The 16701-nt window shown below is 43.0% G+C and overlaps 1 protein-coding gene across 1 annotated transcript in view; it reads right to left on the reverse strand.

Annotated features, from left to right (window-relative positions):
- Nucleotides 1-16701, reverse strand: part of CLVS1 (clavesin 1) — a 178923-nt gene that overhangs the window by 17226 nt on the left and 144996 nt on the right. Inside the window, exons 4-5 of the mRNA XM_004778356.3 lie at nucleotides 13922-14032; nucleotides 9642-9877 (exon numbers count right to left, since the gene is read on the reverse strand). Of these exons, the coding sequence (XP_004778413.1) occupies nucleotides 9642-9877; nucleotides 13922-14032 (347 nt within the window). The remainder of the gene's footprint in view (nucleotides 1-9641; nucleotides 9878-13921; nucleotides 14033-16701) is intronic.

The raw sequence follows: 16701 nt of genomic DNA on the forward strand, positions 1-16701 counted from the left end.
TGTGGTGCTCTGCAGACCTCCTACTACGGCCACTGGACCCTGACAGTGACTCCTGGAGGTTAGAGCCACTTTATACTTGAGGAAGCCAAGACGCGGTGAGGTTAATGGACTTACCCAAGGTCCCATAACTAGAAAAATCAGAAGAAAGTGATCAGAACCCACTTCTGCTCTGAGAGGGGAAGATCGAGAAAAAAACATAGAGAGGCAAAGAAATGTGCAACCATGAAAGTCACAGAGTCACAAAGCTAGCAGGCCATAGTTAGGATGCATAACCCCTGACCCTCGTCTTGGATAGCAGCAGAGGAACATGACACGGGGCTCCCCGGGGCTGATCGCCACAACAACAGGAACACAACAGCCATGTCTGAAGGGAGACAGTGAGGAATTTTCCAGTGAGATGCTGGAAGTTCTAAAGTTCTCTTTGGCCTCAGCATAGAAACTCAAAGGCTGCAGTCTGGACACCTTAAGCCCAGACGATATGTACAAGGTTTCCCTTAGGTTTTTAAACATGCACTGTAATTCTGTCTGCAAGCAGCACATCGGTTTTAGGAATGACACTGCAGACAGATTTTGATCACATGTTATGCCAAATATTTGTCTTCAGCCATATGATCATCAAAGCTCACAAGCGAGAGTCCTTGCTGGCTATCCGATGTTGGGCACAAACAACATCAGCTTTATTGGAATCGGGCAAATGTTTGTATACCAAAAGCAGTATGTTCACAAGACACAAACGTTCTTTGTTTTTCTTGCCCAGATGACAACTCCCTCTCCAACTGGCCGCATCTGACCGCTGTGCTCCGGTAAACAGGAAATCCTTTCAAGAACACACATCGTGAGCAACCGAACAGTTTGCTCTCAAAACTACTCTGTCATTTAACCACATCTATTTGTTTCTCTTGAAATCAACCTGACTTGGTTGCTTTGCCAGGAGCTTCGAACTCTTTATTTCCCAATTTTTCATGTCATTTGTTAAAAAAAAGGAGGGGAGACATGGCCTTGAACACAACAGTTTATCCAGCCCCATTCATTTTCTTATTGACCAAATTCATTGTATAGATTTCCTTTCACTCAGATGTTACATGGCTGTAAAGGATACGCTTGCAAGGAGATGCCCATCTGCAATTCTGCCATGAAAAAGAAAATTGTAGAAAAGCAGGAGATCCATCTCAGTCCGACACATGAGTAGTGAGGAGGCTATGCAGTTATTTTTCTTTGTTCCTTAAGAAATGTTAACCAATTCTTGTCGGTATCCATGAAACACACCAGTATCCAAAAACTGACATAAAACACTGGGCATTCACAGCTCACTCAAGGAGTCTTTGGTTCTGAAAGTGGTGACCTCTCAGACATTAGCTGCCTAAGTAGGAGTGAGGAACACCCCGGAACTAAGAAGTTCAATCATGTTTAAATTGGAAACTAGTCACGAGACAACTTAGAGGGCAGTAGAGACTGTGGGTCATTCATTAAGAAATGATGCATTATGTGATTTTATTGAACGTAACATCCATATGGAACATCTGTTGCTGGGCCACACAGTAAAACGGACCCTTTTTGCTCCGACTGCTTGGAAGACAAGGGTCCTCCTGTTCCACACTGCCACCCCTTATTTTTTTCCTATGGGGTGTATTTCATGATGATGTATGACTTCTGCTGGAAATGGGTAGCTATCCAGCAAATGCATACATTCACCCCATAAAAAGAGGACCGTATGCTGGAAGATCGCCAAGGTCATGGCCAATTCTACTGACAGCTGAAAATAGTTAAACTGACTTTTACTGCCCAGGCAGGAGCCAAAATTTCCTTCTGGCTCAGAAATCTGAACTCAACCCAGGCATTCACCCAGCTTCTCCCCTTCTCCCAAATTGGATGTCTCATAATAGCTCTATGACATTGTCCTCACTTCTTCTAGGAGCGGTGTTTAGGAAACACAAAGGTGGAGGCATTTGGTCAAAAGGATCCGAAGTAATTCTACCACACAGAGCAGCTGGCCAAGACCCCAAAGCATCAGCTCTTCTCACTGTCCAGCATATAATGTTCACCAGAGTGGACCATTTCTCGGAAAGTTGGGGGCCATTCTTCACTGGTGCAAGAGGAAATGCCGCTAGGTTTTCTAAGGGTTTCTTCTCTATAAATACTTGTCTGGCTCCCTGATAAGTGCTGAAGTTCTAATAAATAAAACAGGAGTTAGTTTTCAGGCTGCACTGAAAACTAATCCAGACGTTTCTGGCGATTTCAAGAATTGACGGTTTTGATTCTATGAAAGCTATCATCACATAGCTAAAAAACAGAACCCCAAAGCCTTGAGACAAGCATTTTTAAATGTAAACACGCAGTGAAGGCACCTGAAGCATCGCTGTGTCAGGCCAGTTAGAAAGCTGGTACAGAGATAATAACCAAACTGTTAAGACTGTGCTCGCGTGCACAGTGCGAGGTTGCTGCTTTTTGCACCGACGTGCTGTGCTGACACCCATCTTTGGATTCCGTGAAGGAAAGGGGCCCGTGGCCTGCAGGAGCAAGAGCTCAGCAAATATCAGTTAGAGAGACACAGCCAGAGTGGGTGTGGCCAGTGCTCCTGGCCCCGCCCCCAACACTGCAAGTTAGAACACCTCTCCCTGCATCTTCAAAGCATCTCCAAGGCGACTCGGGCTCTGCTTTTCTGAACACTGACTGGACTCCACTGGGCCTGGGTGGTTGGGTGTAGTGCTAACTACGTGCAGCTCACCTGCAGCCCAAGGGAAGCAGAATGTGTTATTCTGCTCTGGTAATTGTTGGGCTTCTGAGAAGGAGCCACGGTTCCACCAACACCAGGCTTGGAGTTTCTCTTTCAGCGCTGAGACGACAATCTCTTTGGGAAATTCGTGAGCCAACAAGACTAGAGTACAGCCTCGTACCTTAGATAAAATAATATTCCCTTTCCTTGTGTGGCAGATTGAGCCCAGATCAAAATGCAGATAGGTACACCTGAGCCCATGGGTGGGGACCTCCAGGAAGCAATGAGAATGAAAACTGTCAGCCAAGGTTCAGACCTAGTGGGTCTCTATGAACTTGAATCAGCTTCCTGATTTTCCATTTCCAACATTGGTACGGTGTTTACCTACCCTAGTCTCTGGGAGGAAAGTGCACAGAAAGATTCCTACAATAAAATAACTTTGGTGACACAGATTTTTACCCTGTGAGACTTCTCAGGACCTTGACTATGATAATTAGAAGAAGAAAAATATTTTTTAAATCTAAGCCCATGAAAAAAAGAGGGCACATCTGTGCACCGTTTACTTACACTTTTCAAGCTACAAAATATTAACTATGTATGGAGCAACTGACATGTGTAAGACACCATGATTCTAGAAGAAGCCGGCTGCAGGGCCATACAGAAAACCTCCACATGAAAAGACAGGGGGCTTAAGCCTTAGCCCTAGCGACTTCATATAAGCAGTAATGGGCAAAGGGATGGGCAGATAGTTTCCCATTATTGTTTATAAGCTGCAAAACTTAACAGAATTAACCATCTAGGAGTCTAAAATAAAATTAAATAATAAGTGACCTTGTTTTGATTAAATTTAAGATCTTAAGCTCATTCTATGAAATAATACTGACTACATTATGGCAACATGAACTTGTAATTACCTAATAAATAAATGCAATGTTCGCTCAAAAACCTATATATAGGGGCTCAGTCAGGTGAGCTTCTGCTTTCGGCTCAGGTCATGATCCCGGGGTCCTGGGATCAAGCCTTGCATGGGATCCCTGCCCAGTAGGGAGTCTGCTTCTCCCTCTCCCTTGGCTGCTCCCCCTCCTTGTGCTCTCTCTCTCTCTCTCTCTGTCAAATAAATAAATAAATAAATAATAGTTTTTAAAAAAGAAAAAATATATATATATACCATGTGGGGGGCAAAGAAGAGGTCCTTGGTAGCAGAAAGGCCGATGGTGCTTAGGTGATCTCTAAGACCTTTCTCTGGTTCTAAAGTTTCCTAAATCCTGATAATAAGGGGAATAATAATATGCACATTTATATATAATTATTGTATTTTATATACAATTTTCATGGAGGATGTTCATCCTTCAAACTGCAGCTGTCTGCGGTGGTACACCCCAGAGGAACCCACTCAAGATCAACTCGAAAGAATTGTGGAAGATAGAAGCTTGCTCTCCCTGGCTGCCCTGGCAGAGGCCACCTGCCTTTCGGCTCTGGGGGTGGGGAAACAGTTTTGATCTGATCCCTTCCTCTTCCCCTTTTCTATGCCAATCCTGTTTGGTCGACCACATGCCCTAGGCTTAGAAAATCAGCCGCTCCCTTGTTGGCCAGGGTTGGTGGCTTCCCCTGGCAGAGAGCCTGGCTTCTCAGGGCACTCCCTTTGACTTTGGCCCAGAAAGACCAGGAAAGCTTTCTGTGTCTTTGAGATCATCAACTCCAGGGTCAATCAACTGCAGCCCTCTGGGCTGAGGAAGCTTAGTAGAGACCAGCAGAGTAACCGAGTAAAGTGATCTGCGCTGCCTGTGCCCTCCCAGGCTGCGGGGCAGGAGGTCACACCTGTGTTTGTTTGTTTCTTTCTTTCTTTCTTAATAAAATTTTATCTATTTATTTGACAGAGATACAGCAAGAGAGGGAACGTGAGCAGGGGGAGTGGGAGAGGGAGAAGCAGGCCCTCCGCTGAACAGAGAGCCCGATATGGGGCTTGATCCTAGGACCCCAGGATTGTGACCTGAGCAGAAGGCAGATGCTTAAGGACTGAGCCACCCAGGCACCCCATCACACCTGTGTTTCTTGAGCAGGGGCTCTGAGCAGCATTCCTCCAAACTGCCCAATCTGCAGGGCAATCTGCCTTTGGATGATTCCAGCTCCCAGGAAAGGCCCCAGTTCCTACTCAGAATCCAGGTCTTAGGCTAAAATGCATATTATTTCCAGTAATCTTTTACCAATAATTACTGGTAATCTTTTTAAAAAATCTATATATGTGTGCATATATATATATGTATATATTTCAATACATACACATACACATATTTATACATTCATACACAATATAGAGTATATACATGTCTGAGTATATGTACATGTTTATAATAAATACATATATGTGTTTTTCAAGTAGAACTTTTCCAAAAATGGTTAATTGTCCTCCAGTAGTTCAAGAGACTGTTTTTCCATGTCTGGATGTGTCTGTGTGTATGCCTTTTACATAATATCTATAGCCATTTAGAGATTAAGCATAGAACTCAGAAGCAATTAATAGCCATCATTAATAAGTCTAATAATTGAAAGAGATATTACAAAATCTACATACTGATGGAAAGACTATGTCCTTGCTCCATGAGGCAGACACATCATGCTGCTGGGTCCTGACCCCAAGCCATCTCCTCCTCTTTCCTAGGTGATAAAAAGACCCACTGGTTTGGGCACATCTGCCCGTGTGAATCAGGGGTGCACTCCTGCCTGAGATGTCTTGCTTGTGTGGGACATGGGGGCAGGAACCTGGGTCACACGTGCCACCAGTGAGCTACTGAGACACACAATTCTGTAGTCACCTCACTCTATGATGGCTCATTATGTGAAACAATCAATTGTCCATATTGTTTAAAGCAGTCTGATTGGAGTTTTATCTAATTTGCAGCCAAAATCATCATAACTATTATAAAGCCTCCTTGCTGTTAGTTGTTGGACAGTTTCATTAAGCTGGGCTACCTCCTTTCCAAGCCGAAAACATAGTCTGGTAGTAAATCAGATAGAAGGAAACAGAGTGCTTCTGACATAAATAGTTCCAGGAACAGAAAGTGACAGCTGATGGTCGAGAAGCAAGGAAACAGAGTAAATTATAGAATAAAAAACAGGAACAGGGTCGTGTGGGTGGCTCAGTGGGTTAAAGCCTCTGCCTTCGGCTCAGGTCATGATCTCAGGGTCCTGGGATCGAGCCCCGCATCAGGCTCTCTACTCAGCAGGGAGCCTGCTTCCTCCTTTCTCTCTCTCTGCCTCTCTGCCTACTTGTGATCTCTCTCTGTCAAATAAATAAATAAATAAAATCTTTAAAAAAACAAAACAGAAACAAGAAGGTAAAAATACAACACTCGGGGTCATTTAGTTGTGGAGCAGAGAACACCCCACACTTAAAAGCCCATAAAAAGATCATTTTATTAAAGAACAGATCAATATTGAAATCAACTCTTTAGAAAGTTTTCCATATAAACCATATTTTTTAAAAAGATTTTATTTATTTATTTGAGAGAGAAAGACAGAGAGCATGAATGAGGAGAAGAGAGGGAGAAGCAGGCTTCCCACGAGCAGGGAGCCCGATGCAGGCCTCCATCCCAGGGTCCTGGGATCATGACCTGAACCAAAGGTAGATGCTTAACCGACTGAGCCACCCAGGTTTTAAATTAATAATTTTTTAAAAGTTTTTCTGCTAAAGGGTTGAAAAGAACTTGTTAGAACCACTAACCCACTGAGAATTTTATGTATCTTGGATTTTACTCACGTTGAGCTCCCCATTGAGCACAGAGTCTGCTAGAGTTTCTCTCTCCATCTGCCCCTCCCCACCAAAATAAATAAATAAATACAATCTTTAAGCAATGGCCTAAAGATGCCACCACCAATGAAAGGAAGAATGAGCAGGATACCTTGATGGCCTTGGTAAGACAATGAGATGAGAACACAATTACTACCTTCTTGGGGCGCCTGAGTGGCTCAGTCAGTTAAGCGTTTGCCTTTGGCTCAGGTCATGATCCCAGGGTTATGGGATAGAGTCCTGCGTCGGGAGATGCAGAGAGAGATCTCTCTCTCTCTTAAACAAATAAATAAAATTTTCAAAAAACCCAAAAACAATTACTAACTTCTCTGGCATAGTCTTAGATTTTGACATCAATGTCTTACCTTTTCCAAAACCTGCCTTTGTCCCAGAATACTTGTCTAAGAGTCTTCCTGGCTGAAATTAGAATGTTTCCTTAGACTTGCAGCAGGTTCTTATACCTCCTTTATAGTACCTCTCCCATTATGTATTACATTTGAGTTATTTGTGGGCAAACCTTATCTCCCTTACTAGGCTGTAAGAGTCTGTAAGGCAGGATCCATGAAAGCCAGGAAAAATCAGCTCTCTCCATCTGGGAGCTGACATTTTGGTTGGAGTAATTGGACAACTGCACCAAGATCGGGTTTTGGAGGCAACAGCTTTCATTCAACAATAATTCATTCATGGGGTGTCTGTTGTGTGTCTATTGTGTGTTGGACATTGAGTTCGATTCTTGAGGAGGGTGTGAAGTGAATAAATGTTATACAAAGATTTTAGCTTCCAGAACTCACCATCTCATAATGGAGGCTATCACTTCCTCTGATCTTCAATGTCAACTTAGAGGGAGAACTTGGATCAGGACATGTCTTGTCACCCAAAAGAGATGTAAGTCTGTAACTAATCATCTGGAGAAAGAGTGTCAAATTCCTATTTTATGCCCCTGGACTTTGGACATTCCAAAAAATATGAGGATATGATGACTTTATCTAAGTCTCTAGAGATAAAATAGGGACAAACCACAGGAAGGGTCATTGCTCCTGCCCATGGAGGGATTGGAGAGAGAAGCCTGGGACTAGAGGTGAGGGTAGAAAGTGTGAGGAAAAGCAGACAGTGTGCCATAGCTTATAGAGGACAGAAATGCAGAGTGTGGAGCTGGGCTGCCCAGCTCTGAATCCCAGTTGGCCATTTACTAGCTTGTGACCTTGAGCAGTTGCTTAACCTCTCTGTGTCTCAGTTTCTTAACTTGCAAAATAGGGAGAATAATTATAACTTGCTCATACAGTTAAGGTGAAGATTTAGAGTTAATGCAGGAAATGGGCTCAGAGCAGTGTTAATGGTGTGAGTTGTTACATTATTATCATTACTGTACTGGAACCTGGACTGAGAGTCAGCCAGAACCTGGGTGGGACAATCTTACCTGTTCCAGTAAGGTCAGTCCCTTCACGGTAGAGACACAAAGCTAGCCTCTCAATCCTATGACCATCACTTCCCAAAGAATGTCTGCTGTTAATCTGGGGGAATAAGTGAATTTCCAGATCTCTCCAGTCTCAGCCGAGAAGCCTTACTAGACATGTGAATGTAATATCCCCAACTGAGCAGCAAATGTGGAGATCCTCCTCCTGGGCACTCTCTCTTGCTTCAGGACATCAGTGCAAGCCCAGTTATCCATAGGAGAATTTCCTTCCCCAAATACCTCCAGAGGATGGCCAGTCATTGCTTCAGTCTTATCTATGGCCCTCATTCACCTGCTGATGGCTTTTAGTCTGCATTTCCCTGTGAATTCCATGATCCTCATAAAACCCAGAACCCATGAGGTCATTTCTCTGCCTACCAATGTCGGGTGAGGAGACACAAATGAAAACAAATATGACACGAAATTGTCCTCCCATCAGGATGATTATTAGAATTAACGTCTGATAATATCAAGTACTTTTCAAGAGTCTGGGGAAGAACATTCTCATACAGGCTGGTGGGAGTATCCATCTGAACGATCATTTTGAAGGGCTGCTAGGCAGCGTGGGCTAGTTTTAAAATGCACACACCCTCTGACGCAGCGGCTTCAGGGCTCCAAGCTTCCCTGAGGAACTTCCTGTGGGAAGGAAGGAAGGCTATCAAGGACTTACACGAGTCTCTTCATTCGGAATAGACAGAAAACTCAGAAGTAAGCTAAATGCCCATCAAGAAGGAAATGGCTTCACTGTGATGCATTCATCTATTGGAATACCATGCATCATTAAAAGCACGAGATGTGTCTAGATTTACTGGCATAGAAGGATACACATAATAATATGTTATGGGATAAACTGTGCCCTGCCCACCCCAAATTCGTATGTCGAAGCCCTAATCCCCAGTACTTCTGAACGGGACTGTATTTGAAGACAGAGACTTTCAAAGAGGTAATTAGGGAAAAACAAAGTCTTTAGGGTGGGTCCTAATCCAACATGACTGGTATAGAAAGAGATCAGGACACAGACACACAGAGGGAAGTCCATCTGAAGATACAGGGAGAAGACAGGTGTCTATAAGCCAAGGAGAGAGGTCTTATAAGGTACCAACCCTGCTAATACCTTGATCTTGAACTTCTAGCCTCCAGAATGGTGAAAAGACACATTTCTGTTGTCTAAGCCACCCCAGTCTGTGGTATGTTGTTGCAGAAGCCCTAGCAAACTAATACACAATATCCTGGGCCACACTTCTCTGTTCTTCTCTTATTCCTATGTGTATTCCCAGGGCCCATCAGTGTCTACAGGCAAGTAAATGCTCAATAAATGGTTCTAAAATGCATTTAAATAGAAAGGAATGCTTTCTTGCAGGCTGCTTTTCAACCCAGGGCATCTCAAAGGCCCAACATTTCATTCTCTTTGTGTTAACTCCGACTGTCTAGAGATGAGCACTGTAATCACGGCATGAGCAAGGTCTAGCCTTTAACGGTTTCTTTAATACAACGGGGACTACTGGACTTCTGGACCAGCCAAGCCCCACTGGCTTTCAATTCTAGTGAAATCTGCTGAGAATGTATTGCAATTTATTTTATTCAAGTTCTGTGCCCATAAAGGTCTTCAATTCTTAACCCACAATAGGGCCCAAATCAAAAATGCTTATTGACCTTTGTCTGGGAAGCTCTGATAATGCAGTTCTTACCTCTTCATCAGCTTGGGTGAGCATTCTCTCTCCAGATTGGAGGATGTGTGTTTCACGTGCATTGCATTGTAGGAAGTGTGAGTATAGTCATTTTCGTCGTTGTAGTCTGGACCAAGTAACGTCCGGGCCCAAGTTCCCATGTCATAAGGAGGAAGGGTTCCTCCAAATTCAGAGGGCAAAAATTCAGGGTGGATTAGCTGGTGAAGGCTGTTTAAATTGTTTCCATGCAGGAAAATCTGGAGAAGAAAATATAATTATCCACCACCACCACAACAACAAATCCAAAACATATGAGCAACTATTCAGCTTGATACACAATTTAGCAATGACAAATTGGCTGCACTGCTGGTAATCATGGTGTTTAAAGAGGCGTTCAATTTTGTGTCTGCAACTTAATCTTCATAAAATGTTAATTTATTGCTCAGAAAAGGGGCTGAATTAATAGTCCTTAAAAAATGAAGTTTATGAACAAATTGGGTATTATTTGGCCCGGGCCCGAATTTACATGTACAGTAATCTCCTAATTATCCCCACTGATAAAAAGGGTAGCGATGTAGACTATGCAACCCCCCAGTCGTGCTTCTCGTGCACCCCCACATTGTTCTGCTCCTTCTGCCTCTCCCAACGGCTTTCTGCTCTCTGTACCCTCTCCGTCTCCCCATCCTCTCCAGGCCTTCCCCAATCCTCACCAGCCTCTTCCCCAGTCTGTCCTGGAGATACCTGCGTGCTCTGGTGCTCCTCCCTGCTCCCCCAGTTAACTACTGTTTGCTGACTTCTATATTTTCTAATGGGTGCATTTATGTCTTGATCGCCCACAGGAAGAGAAGAACACTCAGGAAAAGGGATGGTGTTTTCTTACCCTTTTAATACATTCCCAGCTCCCAGGATTGATGTGGGCACAAGGTAGAAACCCTATCCATTCGTCAGTGGAAGGAAAACTGTGGCCTGAGAACTTAGGGGTATTTTTACCGCCATCTTCCACTTATGTCTGGACTGAGGGCTAACACCCAGAGAAGTTTGCATCTTCTAAACATGTACTAGAAACCGGCCAAGCAGAAGGGAAAACCTGCCCAAATTGCACTTATTTTCAGGAAAATCCACACAGTGGTTAAGCCGTAAGTCAATAATGATCATCTCCTACGATTTAGGAATTGACTTCTGAAAGTCTATTTCAAGTCCATCCGTGGAATGGTATCAGTTCCCATACTTCATGTTGCAAGTTCAACGTACACAAGTTATATCCAAGCGTAGGAACACTGATTATACACACACAGGTGTATACTCACAGCCCACAGTTACCATCATGCAATGTAAATGTGACTTTTAAAATACTTAAAATTAGGAGCATCTGGGTGACTCAGTTGGTTAAGTATCTGCCTTCAGCTCAGATCAGAATCCCAGGGTCCCAGGATCAAGTCCCGTATTGGGCTCCCTGCTCGGTGGGGAGTCTGCTTCTCCCTCTCCCTCTGGCCCCCCCTCTCTACTCATGCTTGCTGTCTCAAATAAATAAATAAAATCTTTAAAAAATAATAATAAAAGAAGATACTTATATATAGTATAACAATATACCATAAAATTATTATCAATTATGTCATATACTATAGATTATATTATAATATGCTACCTAATAGAGACATATACTTGCTACATTGTTCTGTTGTATTGATTTTAACTTATGATGTCATGACATCATTTAGAAAGGAAAGGAACAAGAAGCTAAGTACTAACATTCTTTAGAAGAATACTGAAGCAATTCAGAAAATAATGTATATTTTCTGACAGTGGATCTCAATTTTAATAAGAATCTTTGCTTTTGAAGAAATTCATGGGTTCTGGCCTTTGCAAAACACCTCTCAGGAGGAGCTACAGTGTTTGAAGCATGGAAAAGCTAGGGATAAATACTAGGCCTGGTGTTTAGAACAAATATTTGTACCGACCCACCCAATACCTGCTGTTCTTTTTTTTTTAATTTTTTATACTATCAATTTTGTTCATGATGTTCATGTTTTCTGTTTTAAGTTTTTATTAAATTCCAGTTAGTTAACATATGGTGTAATATTAGTTTCAGGAGTAGAATTCAGTGATTCATCATTTACATATACCACCCCAGTGCTCATCCCAACAAGTGCCCTCCTAATTCCCATCACCCACCTAGCCCATCCCTCTATTCCCCCAACTGCAACCCTCAGCTTATTCTCTATACTTCAGAGTCTATTTTATAGTTTGCCTCTCTCTGTTTCACCCTATGTTCCTCTGTCTTGTTTCTTAAATTCTTCACATAAGTGAAATCATACATACTTATTTAGCTTAGCATAATACACTCTAGGTCCATCTACATCATTGCAAATGGTAAGATTTCATTCTTTTTTCATGGCTGAGTAATATTCCATTATATAGAGATACCATATCTTCTTTATTCATTCATCAGTCAATGGACATTTGGGCTCCTTCCACAATTTAGCTATTGTTAATAATGCTGCTATAAACATGTGTCCCTTCAAATCAGTATTTTTGTAGCCTTTGGATAACTACTTAGTAGTGCAAATGCTTGGACTAGGGTAGTTCTATTCTTAACTCTTTAAGGAACCTCCATACTGTTTTCCAGAGTGGCTACACCAGTTTGCATTCCCACCAACAGCCAGCATGGATAGGCAGTGCTGTGGAAACTGGCCTTGTCTCCTGGGGTGCTGTGGGATGGAAGAACTCAGCAGATAGGAGGCTGGACTCTTCACCTATCAGATTCTGTTCTGTGCCCAGAGTTCCAGAAACTCCTTTCTATGGCACCACAGCAAGTGTCAATTGCTTTGTCGGAAGAATTCCACCCGTTCGTTCCTGAGTAGAAGATTCAGCCCCTGGGAAGCCTGAAGCCATATGGGGAAAAGTCTAGGACACTTCTCTGTCCTTAGCACTGTCCTGAGTCTTTGCCAGATTGCAAAATGTTTCCAAATGTCTCTGCTTCCTTAGGCTGGTGAGTTCTAGTCTTAGTGCCACCCTTGTTTGGGAATAGGAGAACTATCCTTCCCATAACCTGCTGCCATGTTCCCTCAGGATCTGGAAGGATCTGAGGTTTAGGACTTAGAGACACTGCAGAGTGTGTATCTGTGTGTGGCGTGGGGGCTGACATCATCATTTCCCCCTGCATACACAGACTCTTCCTTGGCATGAGGTGCCCTGGGTATAAGGGCACATGTAAGGTGCTGTTAAGAATGACCCTGGTCAGGGGTGCCCGGTGGCTGTTGGTTAAGCGCCTGCCTTCAGCTCAAGTCAGGATCACTGGGTCCTGGGATCGAGTCTTCGGGATCTCTGCTCAGCAAGGAGCCTACTTCTCCCTCTACCTGCCACTCCCCCTGGTTGTGCTCTCTCTCTCTCTGACAAACAAATCAAATAATAAATAAGCAAATAAATTAAAGAAAAAAAAAAAGAAGAAGAAGAGGAATGACCGTAGTCAGATTCCCTTGACAGGTGGTGCACCTGACCCCGGAGGTAACTGAAATCAGGAAGTTTGAAAGAGAAGAAGCTAAATGGTAAAGCGAACGAGAGTCACTGGGTCTCTACTACATGTGTGGCGTTATGCTCCCTGCTTTCCTCTGCTGCCTCTTTAAATTACCCAATATCCCAGTGACCTGGGTGTTAGTCCCTCTGCCTTTCTAAATGAGGAAACTCAGATACAGAGTGAGTGGTGGAACAATGTTCCGTCTCTTGGGTAATCAGAATGCCACCACAAACCTCAGCTCTGATGGAAGGTGGTGGCCTCCCAAATGTTATCAGCTGAAGTAATTAAGACTTTAAAAGCCTTTTCCTAAGAGCATTATAATTTCTCATGAAGAATGCTTCCTCAGCCTCGAAGGTGATGAAGCTGGCAGCGATGACCCAAGAGCCATGGGGAAGAAAAAGAAATGGTAAACATTCTTCATCATGATAATACATTTGCAGGACAAAATGCTAGCTATTAAAATACGCCATGAACGGGAAGCTGCTTGACCCCATAGCTCCCTGGAACATTTACAGTAAAATGGGCATCTGGTATCTGCATGCCTTCAAAGTTTCCTTTGGTTTGTCACTGGGACTCTGAAAATAACTCAGTTCTACTGAATTATTGATTAAATTCAGACCATTTGCAAACTCCAGCTGAGGCTCACATGCTCAGGGAGTGCAGAAAAGCCGAAAACCCACAAGTGCAAAATAAGGGGGGAGAGAGAGAGGGAAGGGAGACAGAGATTGAGAAAAGGGTCCGGTAATTGCCCCTCAGCAACCCGCCATTGGGTGTGTGTTTTCATTACCCGCTTCCTGGTCTTGTCTTTAAGGAATGGCTTGATGAGCGTGTACAGGGCATGAATGTACCAGGGTTGGTTGACAAAATGGACTCCTCCGAAGCGGGCAGGAAAGCTGTCCTGGGGCAGAAAGAGAGAAATGCACACCAATTAGCACACATTCCAGAGATGACTGGGCCCACAGGACTGCAGCCCTGGGACAACCTATTTCTTCTTTCTGACGGAAGCACTAGCTAATATAAGCAAGCAAGCAAACAAGCACACAGCCTTCCTAGCTGCTAATGTTTCCTCTATTCCCCTCACTTCCTTCCTCTCCTCTGACTCTGTAACTTAAACATCATGCAAAGGTGCCAACTCGTGTCTTTCTCAGTTCACAACGGTACGACCTCTGACGTGGCACATAAGTGTGCGTGACCCAGATAGTTAGGGAGTCCGAATTGTGTCATGCATCAGGCAACCAAAGCTTCAGTTCCCGCAAGCCTTGAGCATACACTCCCTCCTCTATCCTCATGCTCTACCTGCCAGCTACAACCCTCTCTGCTGGCATTGTCATGATAGCAGCTGAACTTCCTGGGCATAGGAAGGGACAGGAAAATGATTTCCAAGAATCTGAAGAGATGGAACTCTCTGGAATCCACCAATATCTGACAGTATGTGCTGGCAAAGTTTCTACCAATTCCTGAGCTGGCTCCGTCTTTCATCCCCACAGAGTAGGGCCCAGGGAAAAGAGATTTGTTCAGTGGATGGGCTAGTTGATGCCCCTAACTGAGGGAATACGGGCCTCCTCTCTGCAGATCAATATATTTTGTATATTGTCAGGAATCTTTCAAATGCTTCCAATTTTAGAATCCAGATCAGAGCACAAAGCTTATCTTTTAGAACAACTGAGAAGCTCTTCTCCATGCTAATTAGATCAACAAAATCAGGGCCCTTGACCATGAAGTCCAAGCTAGTCCTGCAGCCCCAGGACCCGATTTCTTGATGGAGGGGTCCCGCAGATTGCATTGCATTCATCTGAATTAATGGAATTAAAAAAGGAGGAGCAACTAATTCAGTTTGAATTGCCAAGTGCACTGCCAATCAATTTCATCACAACAAATATTTTTGTAAAATGTAAGCAAGAAGACATGAAAGCAGAAGGAGCTGAGCTGCCTGAGGTAACATTTCAGGCAGCAGGCTGATCCCCGAGGGTGTATGAAATGTCTTGCCTGGGTCTTTTTTAGTAACGAGGAAGAGGGTTATTAACTTTTTTTCAGAGCCCTGTGAATCTACAGGATCCCTGGGCATCTTCTACACTGAGACCTAGTTCCCAATATAAGTACCTGAACTGTGTACATAATGGTCAATATTTTAAAAGACTTAAAAATTATTTTTGCCCCTACCTACACATTTTACAGAATACAAAGGAATTGTATATTTTGAAGATAAATCCAGATGATTTGATTAAAAGTCTGTGTTTTGGAGGACATGTATTCTTTTATTTTAATTATTTTATTTTAAAAAAATTAAAGAAACTGCCAGGTAAGAGTAGAGAGGCTTTTCATACTAATTTGTCCATGTGTCATAATCTCTCACTGTGCCTGATCTGGTTTTAGACATATAAAAGTTCTTAATAAGGCTGTTTTTTCTCTTTGAGGTAGTTTGGGATCTAAAAATTCTTTGGTGCTTTAAAAAAAAAAAGAGAGAGAGAGAGAGAGAGAAGATCGCTCACCGGAGTTTTTCCTTGGTGTAAGTGCTAAACGGAAACCTCACTCTTTTTGGTCCTTTTGAACTTGTTATTCAGAAATATAACTCATTATCCCACACTAAGCATGGGTTCTGAAGGACTCTAGAAGACGAGGTGAGTACTATAAAGGGTTTCTCTATAAAACCAGGGCTTTACTATCTTTTTCTAATAGGTCCAACAAGAGGGTTTTTATTTCTATTGACAGCCTATTGTGTTATACATTTTTAGGTTAGTAATGTAGAAGAATATGTTGTGAATAATACTCTAGAGGCAGTAGGCAAAATCTCAAAGAAAATATTAGCTTTTTAAAAGTGTCTAGAGACTCACTCCTATTTTAGTCTATGGAAACTCAATCATCAAAAGACATCAAAACCATCTTCTCTTTGTGTCAGAGGAGGTTGAAAGTAAAAACGCAAGGCTGAGACCCAGTTCGTTCTCTCTAGGTTGACCCTGGTTTCATGTCTGTCAGCTTGAAGACATGGGATTTTATTGATCTCATCCAGGTCAGCCAGAAACTATGTGCAGATACACACATGTAAAATCCTGTGCCTCTGAGATCTGGGTTTGGGCCAGAGTAGAAACAAGATCACTTCCATCAGGTCTCTCTAAAAAATTCAAGTGAAAAGCCCTCTTGTCTAATGAAGATGACGTGAAAATGTTCTGTTTTTTTCAAATGAGCCTGCCCACATTATTAATAATACTGTGTGTAAGTGTGCGTGTGTGTGTGTGTGTGTGTGTGTGTGTGTTACAAGGGAAAAATGAAGGAAGGAAAAATTAGCAAACACAACCCTTTTAGAAGCAATGTTAAGGGACGCCTGGGTGGCTCAGTTGGTTAAGCAGCTGCCTTCGGCTCAGGTCATGATCCCAGCGTCCTGGGATCGAGTCCCATATCGGGCTCCTTGCTCCGCAGGGAGCCTGCTTCTCCGTCTGACTCTGCCTTCCACTCTGTCTGCCTGTGCTCACTCTCGCTCGCTCTCTCTGACAAATAAATAAAATCTTAAAAAAAAAAAAAAAGAAGCAATGTTAAGTGACTCTTAATCTCACAAAACAAACTGAGGGTTGC

The sequence above is a fragment of the Mustela putorius genome, unplaced genomic scaffold (genome assembly GCF_011764305.1).
Source record: "Mustela putorius furo isolate JIRA1106 unplaced genomic scaffold, ASM1176430v1.1 tig00000151_pilon_pilon_pilon, whole genome shotgun sequence".
In the NCBI taxonomy this organism is placed as follows: Eukaryota; Metazoa; Chordata; class Mammalia; order Carnivora; family Mustelidae; genus Mustela; species Mustela putorius.